This window comes from Corvus hawaiiensis, chromosome 1, assembly GCF_020740725.1.
Source record: "Corvus hawaiiensis isolate bCorHaw1 chromosome 1, bCorHaw1.pri.cur, whole genome shotgun sequence".
Lineage (NCBI taxonomy): Eukaryota > Metazoa > Chordata > Aves > Passeriformes > Corvidae > Corvus > Corvus hawaiiensis.
Genome location: NC_063213.1, coordinates 83,623,239 through 83,644,785, shown reverse-complemented (window position 1 = coordinate 83,644,785; position 21,547 = coordinate 83,623,239). Strand labels below are relative to the sequence as shown.

Genomic DNA, 21,547 nt, shown 5'->3' with positions numbered 1-21,547 from the left:
TTGCTTCATGTTTGGTTAGGATCTTTCTGCCAAAGCTGTCCTTCAGGACTGGTTACTGCGATATGGGATTCCCAATTTGTTACAGTTTCATTGAATCCTGACAGCGTAATTTGACGACTTTACTACAGCTCAGTAGGATTCAGCAAAGCTGCATGTGATCATGTAAATCCCTATGCACAGCAGATGTCTTCAACCTTGATATTGAGATCAGCTTCCATTTCAATAGGCCAAAGGACAAGCAACTGTTCAATCAGCTAAAAGCCAGCAAATATGAAAGAGTAGTAGGTCCAGACCAGTGACACTTCAGGGGGATTTATCACTAGGAAAGGCTAATTAATACCTTGACTCCCACCACCTAGATTTAATTCAAGAGATAGAAAGCTAATTCTACTTTGTAAGTCACAAGAGCACTGCCAACTATAAATGTCTTGCCAATAGCAAGAAAAAGGCTCTGAACTTACTGTGACATTGCTAGCCAATTCTGCAGCATGCACTTAAGGGAAGGCTGAGCCCTCTCATCATGTCTTGTAGTATTTGTAACCACATCTCATGTTTGGATTTGGCCTGCTGACACACACCCAGTTTGCTTCAGAAAATACCAGGAGACAACAGTTAAAAGAACTTGACCCTTCCAGAAGAGGCAGATGCCCAAGTGAAAACCCCTGTGTGAGCAAATGGGTTCTCTGCAATTGTTGGATATGCACTGAACTGAGGGTTTCAGCTGCTCTAGCATTTTTTTTTTAAATACAAACTATAGGACAATTTTTTTTTCAGATAGATTTTATCAGCATAATCAATTACTATTAAAGCAGTCTTTGGAAAAGACACTCCCTAATGCATATAGATAAAATAGATGGTGTAAAAACTCTGTAATAAGGAAAACACTTTAAATAAAGAGATACACATTTCTTCTCTATCACTTTTCAATAAACATTCTGAAAGCAGCTACCACAGAAGCTTCTTGCTCTTCAGGGAAGATTTAATGTTTCTCAGTTCAGTTGGCCTTTTTGCATTGTCCATTCCACTCTTGGCCCTGGCTGGAAAAGCATATTGATTTTTATTCGATCTTAGGGCTCTTGCTGTACCAATGTGGCATGACAGATCCACAGGCTGAGCACTCGAGTGTTACTAGGGCTGCATAACTCTGCCCAACTGCCTGTAACTACTGTTCTCCCCAGCATCTTTTCCTATTTTATGTAATTCTAGTGGTATTAATTACATTTATTAACACATTGAACAAAAGTAGTATTCTGCATAAGGGGATGCAGAGGAAAGTCTTGCAGTCTCAGGGCTGGGGAAGAGTTGTCACTAATCTTTCAATTAGGGGGAAAAAGCCCCCAACCAAATAATTCATGTTACAGTGTAGATAATGGTCTCAAGCAGCCTTTTTTATATAGCCATTCTGAATTGCTTTTTTATTTGGCAAGACTGGTCTGATTTTGTGATTGCTTCTGTGATTCAGTGATCAGATGCAGAAACCAGCAACGCTGTTTACTGCATTGTTTCTGCGCTAGCAAATTTTGACTATGTTTACTTAACTAATAGATAAAGTATTTGATTGCCAGGGTGGAGGTAGTGTATTTGTTCATGCATTGCTCACTATGCATTTTCCTGCATATGGTAAAGAAAGTATGTTGTCTTGAGTTTGTTCATATTTAGAATTTATGTCAAGTTGTTGCCTCTTATTTTAGAAAAATAAGACAAAGCAAATAATCTAGCAAGATTCCACGCATGATTTCAGCAGCCTGTTTTTCAAGTGCTGGTTTTGAGCTGGTTAAGCTGATTACTTCTCAACCAGAAGATCAAGAAAGTAACTGTACTTAAAACTAATGCTTATGTCAGGTAAAAATGAGTTTGGGATTGTCACGACAGAAAGTTATAGTAGCAAGAGCTATTGATGAGTCACACCAACAGAAAACTTTTTCATTCTATTTTACATGCCATTTTGACATAGGATATAGTTATTAAGGCCTAACGAAAATAGTTCTTCTCTCAGATCATCTCATTTGTACCCATGAACAAATATAGAAATAAAAATTAGTAGTAGGAACATGTAGGTTTACTAATATAGGCCATGACAGATCTAATGACTTCATAAGAATCAAGTTTCATTTATGTTTAGTGAAGTGGCCTCAGGGAATTAAGACACAGCCCATGCACAAAGGTTAAAGAAATTATAAGGCAAGTATAACAGTAAGATATAAAAGTCACAACACCTATACTGGACTGGAGACAACTTATGTTTAATACTGCCATTAACAAGAAATTTAAGCCTGGAACTTTTCTGTCACAAATAGAAATCACCAAAACAGAGAACCAGATCAAGTCTCACACAAAAATAGACCAGGATGTAGTACAAAACACAAAGTCGTACACTTCAATAGAAATAGTAAGTTTAGCTGTGAAGTAGCGTGTCTAAACAATGACAGAAGTATGCAAATGCAGTTAAAAGCAGTAACTGTGAGACATCACACCTAGTAAGAACTAATAAAAAAGTAAGACCAAACAAACAAAACCAAGATCATGAATCTGACAGACAAAACCACTGTAGGTGCTGTATCTGATAGTTGTAAGCAGTGAGAAAGCACTACATGGCATAAGTGAGCATCTGCCTGCTCCATCTCTGGCTCCATCCGTTCTGAAAGTGCACAGGTACTGCCACCCTGAGGAGCAGCAATTTGAAAAATACATTCTTCCAGCTGCAGACACAGGCATGCAGTTGCAGGCTTCATTTTAATCACAGCATTGCCACCAATTACTTTTGTGGTCTCGAACAAATTAGCTCTTTGCTACAATTTTTGTAGTTGTAAAGGGTGAAGATAATATGAGCCAATCCTAAAAAAGTGTTTCTAGATTTATTATTCAGTAGCGGTTTGAAAATGAATACTGCTGTATAAACATTGCATTTTACTTCAGGGCTGAATGCAAACAAATAACTAGCATTCCAACTGCTATCTTCTACATCTACTTTTATTTCTTTTAAATACATGCAAACAAATTCCCTAAAGTTAATAGGCTTAACACATACTTACCGAAGGGAAACCTAGAAATTTCTTTCTCCAACCTAGAAATCTCCATTCGGTAGCATTTAGCTTAGGCTATTACCAGAGTATTAGTACCAGAAGATTATTCTTATATTTTCATTATATCAAAACATTATGATACTTTTAATGACATCTAATAGAAATTATGCTATCATAAGGACCAAAACTTGGTTTTCAACATTCCCCCAAAAGGCAAATAGGTGAAGTCCTGCTACTCCAACACTCCATACCAGACCCAGTATCAACCCCTTTAGACTAACCTTAAGCCACAGGTCTTGGTGGAAGTCTTGGTGGAAAATCGAGTCGTTCCTAACTGTGGTCCTGACAAAAAGCATTTATATCAGCAACAGGAATTTAAGAGAAAGCCTTCCCATCTCTCCTGGTACAGGACCTTTGTGCTGCTGAGAGACTTTCCAAAGGGGAAGCCCCTCAGGTCAAGAGCCTTGCTCTTAAGTTTGTGCTGGAGAGGAAGGATTCCAAGGTCTTTCCCTCCAGTGAAGGAAACTTTATAAATAGACTATACTAGAAACAAACAGCAGTGTAAAATTAAACCACAATATTCTACCACTATTAGTCAGAGAGTAAAGTGGACTGAATTTATCCTTTGCTTAGCAGAGTTCCTGAAGTGGAGGAGAGAGAAAATTCAGCAGTGCTAAAGCAGTCTTTATAAAAGTCTATGAAAAACATTGATGCTGTGTTCCATCATGCTAAGACAGCCAGCTTCAGGAAATCTCCAGCACCCTGAGCTTGCTCATTTCAGCACCTTCATAGACTCTGAGGATTTCTTAAGCAGACCCTTGACTGACACTAGTGAAACTAAAGCTGAGCCTACTTACATCAAAACATAAACCTAGCAGGTCTCAGTAGGCCCACGGCCTAGACAAAGCTGGAAAGGAATGTGGTCATTTGCACCAGCAGCTGAACAGCAAATAAACACATTCTGATGGATGAGATTGGGGTGAGGGGATGTTTATTCTTGTGGGGGGAGATGGGATGGGGTGTAATGATCAGGGAGGAGCTAACAATAATAAATGCAAAGCAAAGTTCAATCCTTTTATTGGATTATCTGCTGTGGAGCTTCAGCTCCAGTATCCTGGCTTCAGCACTGCTTGGAGCACCCCAACAAGAAAGCAGCAGCATCCACAACACTGGCACTTACAAGCTCAGACAGTGAGTGACCTGCATATCCAGCACCAGGAGGGAACACTGTCTCACCACAGAAATTAAGGTGCTCAAGGACAACAAAACATCTCCTGGGTATTATGCACAGAAATGGAAATAGACTTGTATTGCCAACATAAAGTCTTCAGACATACAACAGATTAGAAAGATGAATGATCAGCAACATCTGGTTTTATGCCTGTGGAAATGAAAATTTCACCAGTTAGACTAAAACAATACTAGAAAATTGATCACTATTGATGACATACTGTGAAAGGGATTAAAGGCAGGCTTCAACATCTCATCTGTCCTTACATATGCAAATATGACCCAAGTGGAAAAATGTCCCCACTCCAATCATCTGATGTTCACGCTCTCCCAAAGTACAGACAAGCATGAGGAAAACAGCTATAGACAAAACATGACAGATCCAGCATCCAGGTTTCCTGTGCATGGTGAGTGCTCAGACTGCTTTATTTTCCTACAGTAGACAAACAATCCTGAGAGGAGTGTTATTTGATCAGTGTTTTTATTATAATAAGCCAACAACCTAATTCAGAGTGTATGCCTGGGAGACTCACAAGAAGGAGTAACTTTTTCTAAGCAACTTAAACTTGTTAAGTCAGTGTGGATCTAACCAACAATATATGTAATGCTCTCTGGTAAATAAGAGCCAGTTGCTGAAGCTGACAACTTTTTTTGATATTGGAAGTTGTTTCCTAACATTTAATTTCCAAGGATGATAAAGGTAGCTTCCATTTTAATTCTGCAACGTTGTCACTCTAAAGGGCTGTTGTGTTTTGGGTTTGGTTTTTTTTATTCATTTGTGGGGTGGAGGGAAGGGTAAAAAATTATCTGAATTGTTTATCTATTTATTTACAGAATAAACACTTCAAGATGCTCACTAGTTGTATTAGCTCAGCCAATAATATTCTCCTACCAACATACTCTTTATCAGAACAACAACTGTAGTTAACAACTTAGATGAAACCAGAAGGCAGCCTCTGAAGACAGCTTTAAAGAATAAATTTCTTTTAAAGCACCCCACACAGTGCTGTTTTGCTCCTAGTCTTTCATTCCCTGACTTTGCTTGACACATCAGGCTGCTCACTGAAGTTAAAAGTACCTCAATGGCAGAAGACTCTACCATCACTGTCTCTAAGTAACATTAGTATTTTCCCATGATGACCACTATTTGTCCCATTCCTGCTCTAACTCTTTTTAGAGTTGCTTCAGTGTGAGATCTGTGCTTGCAAATAAACTTAATTGGTATTGATCACACCCACAAAACTTATTTATGTATTGATATAAAGGTATTCAGAGTATAAGTCTGGTCTCTGTGTACTGAAAAGAAGGAAGCAGCAATAAAATATACATAACATGGATGATGAGGGTTCCTGTGCACAATTTAGAGAATGACATATTTGGACATATAAATTACTTTGATTTGTGTACACTCTGAAAAACTCGAAAAAAAATAGGAAAGAAAGAAAAAGAAGTATACTTTCAAGAAGAGCTACACAATCGTCAGGGGAAATTAAAAAAAGACAGCATCAAACCTTAAGGGCTAGAGTGACACAGATGGCTCAGATTTTGGCTATATCACTCACCACTCACATTTTTGTCTTACAGAGCTCGCAGTGATCCTCCTCCTGATAACCCCTTTTGTGTCTTCTCCTCACACTTCCATTCTCAATCAAAAAATCTAGAATCAAGAGAGCATATACAAGAGAGACACACATTTCTGCCTCTCTGAACCAAAGTTTTGGCATGGATAGCTGCAGACATTACAGCATTAAAGACTTTCACAGGCTCTGTTGGCTTTTTAGACAGGCTTCAGTGGCAGTTTATCAGGTGTTTTGAAGATGTAATTTTAATGTTTAAGCAGATCCTAAACCAAAACCCAAGTAATTAGATCCTTATAGCAGATCTATCATAGATTACCTGAAAAGCCAGACTTATTAGAATGCAATGGGAATGTGCAAAACCATGAAATGGCTCTCACATAGCAGAATAGGAAGTTACATGCTTATCAGAAGAGACAGAGAGGCCCATACACTGCAGAGGGTCAAAGCTCAACAATCCAAGCAAGCAACAACAGAAAGAAGAAAAAAAAACTTCCTCACTTTGATAAGCTCATTTCCATTAGGCTAATACCTTACGTCAACCCATATTTTTAGTTCAGGGATTCTCAAATGATCATTTCAGGCACATTACAATTTTCCAATGGAAGAACACAACCATGGGTAGCAAATATAAACCTACCAATAGTAGATCTAATTTTAAATTACTTTTTGTGGATTCCTCAGAAGGTAGCCACAAACCTCAGGTTGAAAGCCAGTAATTTACTGCTTCTGACCTTGCAAAGACCTCTTTGTGCCACAAGTTCTATATGGTCTTCAAGAATCTCCTTTACTTTTAAAAACCACAACATACACAGTAAGCTGAAAAATATCCCTGTGCATTTACTGGTAAGCAGGTTTCACATAATTTTTACCAATGCCAGCAGTTCACAGGAGTATATCACAGTGATTGTTCCAGGTCTACACACCAACTTGCAGAAAAAACATCCATCTGACATTTCAACCAAAGCCTCTAATAGAAATACCAACATTATACTAAGAAAAAGAAATCAGCAAAAATCACACCTGAACAAACAACCCAAATCCAAAGAACAACCAAAGGGATAAAAGGCCTGTATTCATTTGCCATATGATGAAATATTATAAAAATGTGCATTTAGGTACTTAAAACTACTAAATAGCCAGAATTGTTGTAGACCAAGGCTATTTTTCAGTCTAAATACCATTGGTGTGGATGTGTTTTTCTTTCATATACTGGAAACAAAAGTCATGCTATGTCAGCACACAGACTGCAAAATAAATCAAGGTTAAAATGTTAGACAGAAAAAGAACATTCCTTAACATATTTAGTCTTCCTTCAAAGTGGTTGGGGAAAAAAAAAGGAAACTAATTTACAGGAAAAAAAACCTAAAGGAAATTTAAACACTGACTCATTTATGAAGTCAGTCAAATTGTAAAAAGACAATATGAAAAATTAAAGCAAACACTTAAAAATGAGGGAGAACTCAGGAAAAGAATGGGGAAAAAATGGTAGTTATCCATGTATAAGTCTCCCTCAGTAAAACATACAAGGATGAACAGCAAGATTATCATGCAAAGAAAAAAGCTGCAGAATGAGTATTTTTGTAATCTTACTCAAGGGTGATTTTTAAGTTAAACATAGATGCCACACTATCTTATCAAGAATTCAAGAGATCTTCTAGAAGCAGCGTATATTATTTCCGAAAAGCAAGTTGGGGCTACATTTTAAAACTACAGAACCACAATCTTGGCAAATGTAAAAGAAAAATAATTCACTCACAGCAGAATTTACTGGCGTTAAATCTGATGTAAGGCTGCCCTCTTCAACCACAGAATCTTTGAATATCCTAAGATGGAAGAGACCCACAAGGATCATTGAAGTCCATCCTGGCCCTGCACACGACAGTCCAAAATTCAACTATGAATTTGAAGGACTCGTGTCCTTTCTTGAATAAATGCTTCAGTGTTTAGCAAACTACGGAAAGTGAAACTATAGAGGTATGAGGCAAGCTATCAATAATCAGTGTTCATCCAAGAGCAGTGGTATCAGACATGAACCCATTTCTGAGTGAATGCTCATCACAGCCCATTTGTGGCATGGATTCTCCTACGCAGTGAGAAGTACACACAGATGATGCAAGTCTGTCAAACTGCTTCCGAAATAGATCAAACTGCCATACTTGAGCTATAAGATCCCCTTTCTCCCTTCCTCCCCTAGCTCCAAATATAAATAGTAACTAAAATGCTGCCTTTGCTTAATTCTACAGATCTTAATTCTACAGATCTTAAAATGGTCTTACAGTGGTCAAACTTTTTGTAAAAACACACGTGAGAAAAGCAACGCTGAAGTCATTGTTGAATTATAAAGAATTCAGGAGATCTCTGCTGCCTTCTGAGCTGTGTCCTTCGTGAAAGGTGAAAGACTTCCCCAAAGCCTGGAACCTGGAACTCTTTCCACAGACCATATTCACTCAACCGGTTTGTGTGGTGCTTAATCTGAAACTGGATTCTGTATCTTCTTACCTGGCTACAACTCCTGACTCAGAAATAAACAGTAGCTCAGAGACAGAGGATTAACTTCCTTGGAGCAGTATTAGATTAAGTAGCAGCATGTAATCAGACCAGAGGATAAACCAAGAACTTCAATATGCCCAGTAATACAGAAATGCCTAAAACCCACAAAAAATGTGTATATTTCCCAAACAAATCTGGACAAGTTTGGTTGACTGCTGTGTGGCTGTAGTGACTGCAACTTACTGAGCAAACTGCCTATCACGTCTTTCTTGCAGCCATACCACCACCTCCTTCTCTCTACAAAGCCAATTTCTGAAAAATGGAAATGGAAAACTACAAAATTAGAATTGCAGCACTAAGATGCTGCATTGGCACAATTCATCTTGCATCACAAAACCTGCATGGACATAATGTGTCTCAATAAAGAAAAAAAGGGGAGGGGGGGGGGAGAACAAAAACATTTCTAGGTCTGACCCTGACCTTTACTATTTACAAACAAATCAAATTCTACAGTATTTCAAGAAAGCATTAGTCATTCAGCAATTTTTTTTGCTAAAATCTGGCAGGGCAAGGAAAGAATAACATCAGTAACTCCAAAAGGCAAGTGATTCTACTATAAGAAACAAACAAAGAAAAACTACAGGTTTTTCTGTGCATCTGAATTACTTTGGTATTGAACAGCATGAGTAGCTTGAATGTTTCCTCCTTTTGGCTTCAGACCTATGCTATCATTTGATTAAGGTAATTCTCTTTCCTGGTTTTCCGAAGAAACAATTTTTTATTCTGAAGTATCATATCAACAAAATCATAATACATTACTTTAGCAGTTGGAAGTGTATCAACATAATAATCCATACAGTGGTAACTAAAGTCACAGTCAAGTAGTTAATCTTGAAAACTATCAAATGAACATAGCAAGTGACAGGAAAGGACAATGTATCAAGAAAATTATTTCCCAGTCCTCCTGTGTAAATTGGAACACTTTGCTTTCCATTTCACACTTAGGCCACGGAAACAGGAAATACAGCACATTTCCTTATGTCATAAGGAATCCCAAACCTTCAGACCACTGCCTAATTCAGTGGAGGCCCCCAAAAGTAAATAGCCAGAGCAAGAAACAGCCCTCTGCATTACTTGAAAACATTCATAAATCTCTCCTTGCCTTGAGGACAGCACTTAGTACTCCTATAGCTCAGGTCACCACATCATTAATTCTATTGTGCCCTCCTCAGCAAGTAGTTCTGGAGCAATAGGTGGTAACTAGGAAGTGCACATCCCAAAACCTCTACCACAGGCAAAAATGAGAAACTCAGTTTTAACTTTTAACAGGCAAAGGTTAATGCAATAGAAAAATATATAGTCACACAGGAGAAAAATAAATAACTGCTTCATTCCCTACAAACTAAGTTTAGTGAAAGCAGGCTGTAGAAACCTGGGTCAAAGCACTGCACTGCAGATGAGTCACAATTCAAGGGATCAAAATCTTTTGCCTCCTCTTTTCCTTTATGATCATTCAGGGAAGAACTTCGCTTAATTAGCCAATTTCCCCTTTGTTAGTCTATTTTCATTAGAAAACATTCAGATTTGCTTTGTCTGAGGTTCCAGTTTTATAGCCTTGGGATATTAAATTCAGGCATTTTAGATAAGCCACTCTATCCCTTGTCATGTCATTGTGCAATGATCATAACACTTAAATCATTATAGAAAGAATTTAGTGTAGTTTTACAAGATGCTTTATGCATTCTTGCAGCAAAAGTCTGTAAGACTGCTTACCAGACACTGGTGTTCTTCAGTACACACAGTCCTCATGTTCACAGCTGTGCCTTTCCATGCAAGGCTGAAATCACCTCTCCTTTGCACACTCCAAATATATTTGCCCCTTTCTTCTCCTGCTTTGTGTACATTTTCAGGACAAAACCATGCTCCATTTCAAATCCTCAGAGCAGGATTATTATACTTACATTTTAACTTCTCCTTCCTGTCCCCTTGCACCAAAAAGCCAGGGTACATCCCAAATAACATCCAACTTCTCTTCAAGTCAGATTCTACAGACCAGCCAAATTTGCTTTACCAACACCTGATAAAATGTCAGACTTTGTATTTACCTCAAATTGTAGGGTCTCAGCACTTCTCTTGGACTGAGATCATTTTAGTTGTGGTAATGACTGCCTTGAAGTCAGGTGACAATTGCCCAGCTTTTTTTAGCTTCATTCTATGGGAAACATATATGCAAAGATCTGACAAACTTGCATAGTTACTGCTTAACAAAGAGACTGTACGTTAACTGGGGCCAGGGGAGGCTGACTATGAACTCTCACTAATTGCTAATGGGTGAACACAGTAAGACTTTACCTGGAAACCAGAAAAGAAGAACAAGTAAGCAGAACATGATACAACAGAAAGGTGTTGTAACCATGGCAGAAAAGGAAAACTTCCATGCAGTGACAGTACTCCACTGCAAACCAGCATCAGCAAAAGGACAGGGACAACTTGCTTCACTTACAAGGAAAAGCCACACAGCGATACCATGAGTTTCTGAGATCTCATCCAATGATACAGAAAAACAGACGGGGAAACAAGTCTGATGAAAACCTCCCTTCTCATCTCACTATAAATTAAATGAAGTTTAATCAGATATAGACAAACGAGCCAGAACAACTAGCTCTGGAATCAAGAGACAGACTTCAAGTATTCAAGTAAGCAACTCTCATCCGTATCTTTATCCAAAGTTTGAGCACACAGAATTGGTGGCACTTCTGTGACAAGTAAATGACTTTTGAAACCCTTCCTAAATCAGAAAGGTTAGGAAAAATTATGGTTGTCTGCAACAGCTTATACCAGTAAGAGTTCAGCAAGAGCATCCATCCTTCTGCAGTTTTGTGTTCACATAACAAGTTGTCCTGGTTGCAGAGAGGGGTCAGAGCTTAGCGCTGTGGCCAGGTTGGTGTTTTGGTGTTCTATACCTCCCAAACCCTTGCTGGGGGGATGGTTTCGGTAGGAAGGAAAATCCTGGTGCTCCACTGAAAGTTGGCCATTTTGCCTCCCCAGCCATCATGCTGCCGATGTCTGGGGAAGCCATGCAGACATGATCTATGGGAAGCATCCGCCATCTTATTGTTGTTCCCAGTGGTGAACACCTTTTCTGTCAGTAAAATACCTGCTCTTTTTGTATCCTTTTGCTATTAATATTGCTGTTGTTCCTGTGCCATGTCTTATTCTTGCTTTGTGCTTTCAGTAAATTGTTACCTCAACCCATAATTTCTGCTTTTGCCCCTCCCTTACTGAAAGATGTGAAGGAGAAGGGGAGGGGCTTACTTGGGGTTTCTTTTCCAGCTGCTGTTAAAACAGCACACAAGTTAAATAAAAGTACATTAATATAATCAGAGGTGGCACTTGTGATAATGAACGAACGACAAGTTATATTTGCCTCTTTAGTCATACTCAACTTTTAAAAGTACACATTCAAGGCTGAGGTGTGAAACATCGGTGTCATCATCACACTCCATCTGGATCAGTTTTGTGCATGCAGCATCATGCCACTTGGCATACGTAATTCAGACATTTGGGAAACAGCTCATTTGAGGAGCCACTTGCACACCACTTCCAACACCAATAACAATTCTGAAAGAATGTGTAAGTTCACCAATTTGAGCATTTAACTTATACATATATTCCCCCTAACTGTAGTGAATGGTGTTCTAACCCATTTTCCATATTAAAGTTTTCCACCTCTATAAAAACTTTTTCATAATTTTGGCTAACAACATGTCCTGGTTTCAGCTGGGAGTTAATTTTCTTCTTAGTAGCTGGTAGAGTGCTGTATTTTTGATTTAGAATAAGACTAATGCTGATAACACACTGATGTTTTAGTTGATGCTGAGCAGTGCTTACTCCAAGCCAAGGACTTTTCAGTTTCTTATGCTCTGCCAACAAGGAGGTGCGCAAGAAGCCAGGAGGGAGCATGGCCAGGACAGCTGAGTTGAACTGACCAAACGGCTATTCAGAACATCACAGAACATCATGCCCAGTATACAAACTGGGAAGAGTTGGCTGGGAGGGGCCAATCACTGCTCTGGGATGGAATGGGCATCTGTCAGTGGGTGTGAGCGAGGGTATTGTGCAGCACTCGTCTTTCTTGGGTTTTACTCCTCTCTTGGTATTGTTGTTATTATTATTAAATTTATTTCAATTATTAAACTATTCCTATCTTAATCCATGGTCATAGGTATGACATTTTTTTCAATTTTCTTTCCCATTCTACTGGGGGAGTGTGGGGACTGGGGTGAGTGAATATCTGTGTGGTATTTCACTGCCAGAAGGCGTTAAACCAGGACACTGTATTAAGCAATTTAACTACACCTTTCAGTAACCTTGGTGTGCTTTCAGACAATCACTGTACTTTAGTTTTTATAGTGAATATAGATCTTCATATGCCAGGGCTCTATCTGTGTTAATCTTATCTTCAACAGGCCCAGTCAAAGCTAAAAATTTCAGTAAAAAACCGAATTAGATGTTTAGGATTCTGTCTCTGCTGTAATTTCCAAGATCTTTGTTTCGCATCCCCTAGAACGTTTCAAATCATAGGCCCACACAGTGTCTATTCCCTCTCCAGTAGTATGATCTGGAATCCAGCAAGGGAAAGGAAAGCGACAGGCAATGATTCTGGCATTACATTCAAGTTCATCTTCCAGCTTCTTCTCCAACTGTGGCATCTGTTGAATTACAAGAAAAACCTCTCAGAAGCAGTAAAAAACCAGAAGCATTCTCTTTAAAACCTAATTCAAGTGCTCAAGACAAATCCAAGATTTCAGGTTGGTTTTTTTTTTTAATCTTAAGAAAGTATTCATGATATATGCTTTGACTTTGATGCCATGACAAAAAATATTTAAAACCAGAAAATGGTTATTGTGCCCAGATGGGTAAGATCAAGGAAATCATAACTTTAAGTTCTAAAAATTAAACCAAAACCCATAAATTATCCTTTAAATTAAAAAAAAAAAAACAAACTGCAAAGAAGAGACTTTGCATGCTCCAATTCATGATTCTCTTCAGTGGGATTCTTCTCTGTAGAGAATAAAAGTTCAGCCCCCTGAATTTATGCTATTTATGACACCCCAAGGTTCATGAGCTATTGAGTGATACTCAAAGGTCACCACCACTCAAAATCTACAGTCTAACTCCAAGACAGATCCTGGGACACTCAGAACATCACACAGACAACAACCCAAAACAAACATTATGCTGTCACTCTATGGTAAAATACTGTTACGTTAAATAATACTGAAATTGAGCTTAGTCGAGTCCCCACCCCATTAACATACGCACGTGAATCCCTTCAGCACCATTCCATGAAATGGAATGTAGAATCATAGAATGGTTTGGATTGAAAGGGACTTTTAAAGGTGATCTAGTTCAACACCCCTGCCATGAGCTGGAACATCTTTAACTAGATAAAGGTTGCTCAGAGCTCAGTGTAGTCCCCATCTGCCTCTCTGGGCAACCTGTTCCAGTGTTCCATCACCCTACTCACAAAATTTTTCTTTCTTATATCTAATATGAATCTGCCTTCTTTTAGTTCAAAATTATTACCCCTTGTCCTGTCCCTACAGGCCTTACTAAAAAGTCTGTCCCCATCTTGTTTACAAGCCCCCTTTAAGTACTAATAGGCCACAATAAGGTCTCCCCAGAGTCAAGTCTTCTCCAGGCTGAATAACACCAATTCCCTCAGCCCGTGTTCATAGTAAAGGAGCTCCTCTGAACCCACTCCAACAGGTCCCCAACTGTCCTGTGCTGGGACCCCAGAGCTGGATGCAGCACTGCAGGTGGGGTCTCACCAGAGCAGAGCAGAGGGGCAGAATCCCCTCCCTCACCCTGCTGCCCACCCTGCTTTGGATGCAGCCCAGGACACGTTTGGCTTTCTGGGCTGTGAGTGCACAGTGCTGGGTCATGTCCAGCCTCTCATCTCCCAGCACCCCCACGTCCTTCTGGGCAGGGCTGCTCTGATTTGTTCATCCCTCAGCCTGTGTTGGTTCTGGGGGTTGCCCCAACCAGGAGCAGCACCTTGCACTCAGTCTTGTTGAACCTCATAAGACTCTCATGGACCCACTTCTTGTCCAGGTCCATCTGGCTGGCATTCTGTCCTTCAGGCATGTCACCTGCACCACTCAGCTTGGTGTCATCTGCAATTTTTTCTGAGAGTGCACTTAATCCCACTATTTATGTCATTGATGAAAATATTAAGCAAGACTGCTCCTAAAACAGACCCCTGAAGGACAACAATTGTAACTGATCTTCATCTGGACACTGAGACATTGATTGTCTGAACGCAGTCATCCAGACAATTCCTCATCCACTGAACAGTCCATCCACCAAATCCATCTCTCTTCAATTTGGAGAGCAGGGTGCTGGGGGGAACTGTGTCACAAACCACTATGCAACTCTCCTTGGTTGAACACCTACAGTCCAGCTTTCCTCCATTCACAAAAACTGAGAGGAGATCAAAGTCAGGGGAAATATCACTACCCTCCTGGAGCAGAGCAACACCATGAACAGCCAGATGCTCTTTTTCTACTAAGTGCTTTGCAAATCCTGCCATGGATTAAGTGAGAAATAAATTAACACATGTAGACTTCAAAGAAATTTCTTTCCCATCCCAGATAGCGATTATGTTCTAGGAAAAAAAAAGAAACGTAACAGATTTAGCCACTTTTGTCCTTTGGAAAAGTTTGATGGTATGCTTAAGGAGATCAGCAGTGCACATGCATTTGGAGTTCCTTTTGTTCTTATATATTGTATCTATCTGAATGAATAATTTTAACAGCAAACTCTACAGGCTACTTCTATCACATGTAAAACACTATTTACTTTGATATCATGCTGTAATGTTTAGATATTAAAAAATTAAGAGGGCAGTAAGCCACAAAGACACTAAATATATAAAATTTCACAAAAAAGAAAAAAGAAACAAAACCCAAAAGAAAATTATTAGAAAGTAAGACTGACTGAAGAAAATGTATTTCCAAAGGCTGCAAAGAGCTTCCACTATCACATACATGCAGGGTGTGCCTTTGATGTAATATCCTATTACAGCTACATTTAAGCTAACAATGGAGTATTTTAGTAAAATTATAGTCATAGATCTAATAGATCAAAGAGTTACTTCCAAATATTTTTAAGGCTTTGATTTCATCCACTGCAAATACTTTTGCTGCCGCACCTTAAACAAACTAGAAAAATAAGCCCACTTTGTTATCTAAAACTGAGGTGAGGCACCAGAAAATTTTTTGATTTGTTACAGAAATTACAGATATGGACTAATTTTTTAGGAGTAATTATGAAAATTAGTGACACTGCATTGTCCATATTAGCTCAAATTAGAAAACATCATTAATAGTTCAGCCAAGTTTAGCCAAAAAAGAATTGCATCCTTAAACCAGTCAAGCTAGTTTTTAATCGAAATATATCAGTTACATTAGGTGTTAAAATCATACTGTATTTTATGTGAAGCCAGAGTTTGGGCTTTTTTTTTGGTGTGTCAACAGAGATACATAGTTTAGTAAACCTTTTGTACAGTATATAATCAGTTAAAATACACAGGAGCTGCAAACATGAACACCTGGTAAGAATTCCATCATCCCACCCAGAACAAGTAAGTCTCTCTCTGCAATGACTCAGAAACAAACACACCTTCCCCCCCAGATGCTTGCAAGAACAAGAGAGGTCTTAGTCTTCCCTGAAGATCAATAAATTCAGGTTTTTAAAGCTAATCTTGTATATGAAATAAAAGCACTGTGTGACAGCATCAGATCAGGCCAGCATTATTTAAAAAGCTAAAGAGATCTATTGTTCCTCAGTAAAAAAGAAGAAATGCATTAAGGTTTCTAGAAAATTAAGTTAGTCATTCAGGAGGCTGAGCATTAACAGCTCCTGAAATAAATTTAAAGGGGATCATAAGCAAACAAATACTCAGGAAACACGGAGGTTCGTATGTTTGCATCTGTTGCATTTATGACAGTACTGTTGCTGAAAGAATTTAACCTAGTACTTACTGGATCTACAAAACTTATTCTGAGACTTATTCTGAACCCATTCTATCACAGTTGTTACTAATGTATCCTGCTTTATTACATTTAAAAGTTAATTCAGTATTTCTGCTGGGCTTACTCACATTTTCCCAGGGCATTTGTTTATTCCTAGTTTACTGAGACATCTTTCCCCACCAGCACTTTTCCTCTCGGTGCAAAGAGAGAATTCCTGACGGCAAATCCAAACGTTTCCAGCGCCCCCTGCCGGAACTCAGGCAAGAGAGCACGTACCACCCAGAGCTGGCAGCATGAGGAGCACCACGGTGCTCACTAATACCCCACCCGCATCCACTTCAGTTTCCAACACTGGTTACAACTGGAATCAGAAGTAGAGATTTACTTCCAGTGCCGTTGAAAAAACAAACAAGCAAACAAAAAAGCACAGAATAGAAAGGTTTATTTTGCTTCCTGTTACCGCTGCAGAAATGTTTTCAGTGTATGCTGTGTGGTATGGCACCACATACAGCTCTTCACTCACTTCATCTCACATCTGCCTTAGCAAAGGAACAAGCAATACAGAAGCAAAGGCTGACAGAATTGGCTCTGTTCAGCATGGAAAAGAGAAGGCTACATGGTGACCTAATTGTCTTCCAGTACCTGAAGGGATCCTACAAGATGGAAAAGGACTTTTTACAAGCACATGTAGCGACAGCACAAGGGGGAATGTCTTCAAACTGAAAGACAGTTGCTTTAGATTGGATATCAGCAAGAAATTCTTCACTTGAGGGTAGTGAAGCAATGAAACAGGTTGCTCAGAGAAGTTGTGGATGCCCCAGCCCTGGAATTGTTCAAACCAAGTTGGATGGAGCTCTGAGGAGCCTGGTTTAGTCAAAAGTGCCCCTGCTCATGGCAGGGTGGTTGGAACTAGAGAAAAGAAAGTTGCACGGAGACCTCACAGCAATGTTCCAGTATCTGAAGGGGGCCTACAGGGAAGCTGGAGAGGGACTCTTCATCAGGAACAGTAGTGATAGAACAAGGGAGAATGGATACAAATTGAAAGGGGAAATATGGGTTAGGTATTAGGAAGAAATTCTTTACTGTGAGGGTGGTGAGACACTGGAACAGGTTGCCCAGGAAGGTTCTGGATGCCCCAATCCTAGCACTGTTCAAAGCCAGGTTGGATAAGGTCTTGAGCAACCTGATCTAGTGGGAGGTATCCCAAGCACAGGAGCGTTGGGACTTGATGATGTTTAAGGTCCCTTCCAATCCCTTAATATTCTATGATTCTATGATTGTTACTGACTACCTTTGACCGTCTGCAGGTTGATCCATGTTGCAGATGAATGTATTAACACTGAATGCCTTGGTATTAAAATATCTAAACATTGTAACAAATAATTAAGCAGTATAATAAATAAAATACAATACTATAATAAAAATATAAAATAAACAGTAAGCTTACCATTTGAGGTACTCCAAAAACAACAACATTTGTATAATGGGAAAAAGAAACCTGAAATAAAATTTGAGAACAAATCTTACTGAAAATGGTATTTATAGTTGAAAAAATTCTGACCATTTTTTTCTCCCAATCCCTCTAGCTGCCCTTCTTTCAACAAGGATTTAGACCAAAAATGTGTAAGGAGATCCCTTACCAACTTTTCATCACAAAAATTTCCACATAAAGAAAACTTTATATTGCTGAACAGCAAAAAACTTCTACTGTCTGGCCAAGAATATAGCACCAATTCTAGTAGCACAGAAAGCATTAGTTTAGAAAATACCTACATGATTTTACTAATAACTAAGGGGTTATTCTCACAACTCCTGTATATGATATAATCATGTATGCTTTAACTTTGCCCCTTCTTTTGTTAAATGTTAGCTAGCTCCAAAAACTTTCTAGGCATTCTAGTGACTGGGTTCTTCCAGTCAGTGCCGTGAAGTTCTCCTATGCTTCTCTCTGAACACAAAAACCCCCGTACCCACATAAAACCTCCCAGATAATTCATCAGGCCCAGGCCTGCTCAAGGAGCCTCTACTGATAAAGGAATCACTTCAACAAAGCACAAAAGCAGCAAACAGCATACTGAGCCCACAGAAACCAGATTCCCAGCACAAGTACTTTACTCAAAGCCCAATATAGAACCTTGTGGTCAGACAGCATTTCAGCTCTTTCAGGAAAGTATTTCCAAACTAATGAAATCTCTCAATCACCCCAGATTCATCCTTACATAATTCACTACCTACCTTCCATAAGTCTGAAATATGAAATTTGGTATTCTGATGTACCCCATCTCTCCAGGCACGGTATCTGGAGTACCAGACTAGCCACGGATTTAATTCATAACCGACAGCTTGGAATCCCTTTTTTGCAGCTGCTATCACCTACAAGGAAGAAAAAAAATCTTCACTTAGAAACATAAAAGTCTATTCACCTAAACAGGAGCACACAGTTTTATTTAAAATATAAGGGAAAGCACTTTTCTAAGTCACCCAGGTTTTAATGCCCAACAGATTAGTTGTATAGTGAACAAAAACTCAAAACTACATTTTACTATTATTACTAGTCCAACTGAAATATAGTCAGGCAAACAATATGAAAACAAACATTCACAGGGCAAAGCTGTCAGCTTGCAGTACATCTGTGACTTACATGAAAGTTTAATTTAACTCATTCATGACGCTGTCTTGAAATTAAAGAGTACCACTGAGAGAATAGTGAAACTCACAAGCAAAAATGCTCAAAATTAGACCACTTATTTGAAAAGCAGTGAGGGGAAGGCACTTGAGCAGCCCCTGAATCAGAGCCAAAATGACATGCCAATAGAAAGAGTCTGAAAGTGATCTGTCAATCTACATTTTAAAAAATCCAAAAATGCACTGATTTCTAGAATAAAGGTTTGAGACACAATTTAAAAGGTTACTGCCAACTTCTAATCAGGAATCACCTGATGAACTGTTAACTTCAAAACAAGCAAGGTGAAATCAGGAAGTCACATTTCTTACCAAAACTTCTCAAACAGCATTACCTGGACAGTATATTTCACACTGTTAAAATAATGCATCTTCCATCAGAGAGCACTTGCAAATTCACCAAAAACCTGACATGGAAATGTGGTAAATATCTTCATATTTATCCGCCGATTACACCTGAGTAAGTGCTAAATATTTAAAAGCATCTGAACATACTTTTTTCAAAACAGATGCATTAAGGAAGCACCAAGCATTCAATTTTAGGTACCTGGCTTTCCAAGCAGTCTTCAGTCTCCATTTAGGTACGTATATAATGCATCGGAATTAACGATGCAATACCTATTCGAATTAGATACCTCTGATGAGAGTCAGCAGCCACAATGATGAACAGAGAGGGCATCAGAAACTGCACTTACGTTATGCCTAAATTTTTTGGTCTTTTTCCTACCCAGGCACAATTCAAGCAATCTTCACAGATTTGGGTTTCCAAATCAATTTTTTTTTTGCATGTGTTGACTCATTCACATAAAACATGGACAAACGTAGCATTCAAGAACTTGCTTGTTTCCATAAAAAAACACCACCCTGTTGCTAAATAGGACTTGAAGCAGATAGTTATGAGAAAGCACACGGAACATCACAACAACAAAGAAAAACGAAATGACAATGTTCTCCTCTATATCCTCACCACCACATTTCACAAACTGGGGCTCAAACAATACCCTGGAAACACAGTATCACTTTGTCTTTCATGATTCTCACCATTTCCCTTGGTGTTTATTCTGGTTTCACCACATGGACTTGGAAGTGGGGAAGCCAGCACTGCACAAAGGTGTGAAGACTACAGTTCTAGCCACACCAGGATTTTTATTTTTATAATCCATCGCTCAGTGCTCATTTCTTTTTGCACTTCTATCACCTTTATACATTAAGCACCTCACAGCCTCATTTGCTGCAGTTACACACCTTTGTGGAATCAGTATCAAGACTCTGATCCCATCTTTTCACGTGAATGCACTGTGATTCCCTCCAGTCAGCACAATGACATTTTGTCCACTACCTTGGTCAAGCTGCTGGTAAGACTGCAGCAAAAACTACTACTCATCAAAACTGAATGTAAACCTTTCTCAGCTTTGATCCTCTTCATAAGACTCAGGCAAAACCACTGGATGCCAAAGACAAGACACTCATAAGTGTGAGAAAATACAGCCCCAGCACTTTGGCACCTTTTTAAGAGGTGATCTAAGAGGAAGACAACATCCGTAACTTACAATGCGGCCATCCCCGCTACCAATATCAACTAGGGAGCCACTTCTGTTTTCCAGCATTTTCAGCACATTCTGGATCTGAGCGGCAGTTGCAGGAACGAAGGGCAGGCACACCTTCCTCAGGGCCGGGGTCACGAAGGGGGTGGCCACAGCATAGAGGGCCACCAAGGTCCCTCCCACACCGGCCGTGACCAGCAGCCCCCAGCTGCTCCTCCGGGAGCCGCCCTCGCCCTGCTCCTGCGGGATCTCCTTCGCTACCGCCTGGGACATCGCGCCTGGGGACGGACAAAGAGAGTGTTTTCGCTGTCACATTTATTAAATGCTCACTTGAGAAAAATCAGTATATTGTAGCAAAGAGATGGGACGTAAAAGAGAAAAAAAAAAAAAGCACTTTATACCCCTGCAGACGATTCCCAGATCCCAGAGAAATGTTACAGCTGCTGAAAAGCTGGCGCACGAGGAGGCAGGAATGCGGTTTCCATTTAAACCTGCGGCCCTCCACACGAGAGCGGGCAGCAGCGGGCCCCGAACAGCTCAACAGGGACCTTCCCGCCACGGACCGCCCGGGAGCCCGCGACCGGGGACACGTCCAGGAGTTACTGCTCTTGCTCTGCGGAGGAACTTTTCCCCGGGACATAGCGATATATCCCTGAACACGCCCCGACTGGCCAATGACCAGCCCAGCACTACTCTCGGCCTGCAACACTTACACAGAAGGGCAGTACCACTTCACTACGCAAGGGTGGGGGACCGAAACCTTTCTGAAGACGCTCCGGAGAGAAGCGCCGCACACACTGTTTCCGCCGTGTGCCTGTCTTCACTCCTCCGCCCTCACGTCACCCGGCGCAGCCCCCTGCCGCCGCGCTCGGCGCTCGTACTCCACCCCGTTCAGTACATCCTCTCTCCTTCCCTCCCCGCCCCCGTGAGCGGGGGGATGCGGCCGCGAGCGCCGCGCT

General features: G+C 40.0%; 1 protein-coding gene across 1 annotated transcript; it reads right to left on the bottom strand.

Moving 5' to 3' along the window:
* Positions 1-2,222: 2,222 nt before the first annotated feature.
* On the bottom strand, positions 2,223-21,537 carry ATPSCKMT (ATP synthase c subunit lysine N-methyltransferase). The gene is made up of 5 exons (XM_048312034.1): positions 21,302-21,537; positions 20,595-20,866; positions 18,598-18,735; positions 17,810-17,860; positions 2,223-13,035 (listed from the first exon to the last, which is right to left on the bottom strand). The coding sequence occupies exons 2-5, from the start codon at positions 20,859-20,861 to the stop codon at positions 12,838-12,840; spliced, it is 654 nt and encodes a 217-aa protein (XP_048167991.1). The 5' UTR covers positions 20,862-20,866; positions 21,302-21,537; the 3' UTR covers positions 2,223-12,837.
* Positions 21,538-21,547: the final 10 nt, after the last annotated feature.

Excerpts from the sequence above, each read along its gene's own strand:
- ATPSCKMT (XM_048312034.1), bottom strand. The coding sequence starts at position 20,861 with ATGTCCCAGGCGGTAGCGAAGGAGATCCCGCAGGAGCAGGGCGAGGGC. Across the intron at positions 17,861-18,597 it reads ATATTTCAGACTTATGGAAG|GTTTCTTTTTCCCATTATAC; the intron begins GTAGGTAGTGAA and ends ATTTTATTTCAG. Across the intron at positions 13,036-17,809 it reads TTTTTGGAGTACCTCAAATG|ATGCCACAGTTGGAGAAGAA; the intron begins GTAAGCTTACTG and ends GTAATTCAACAG.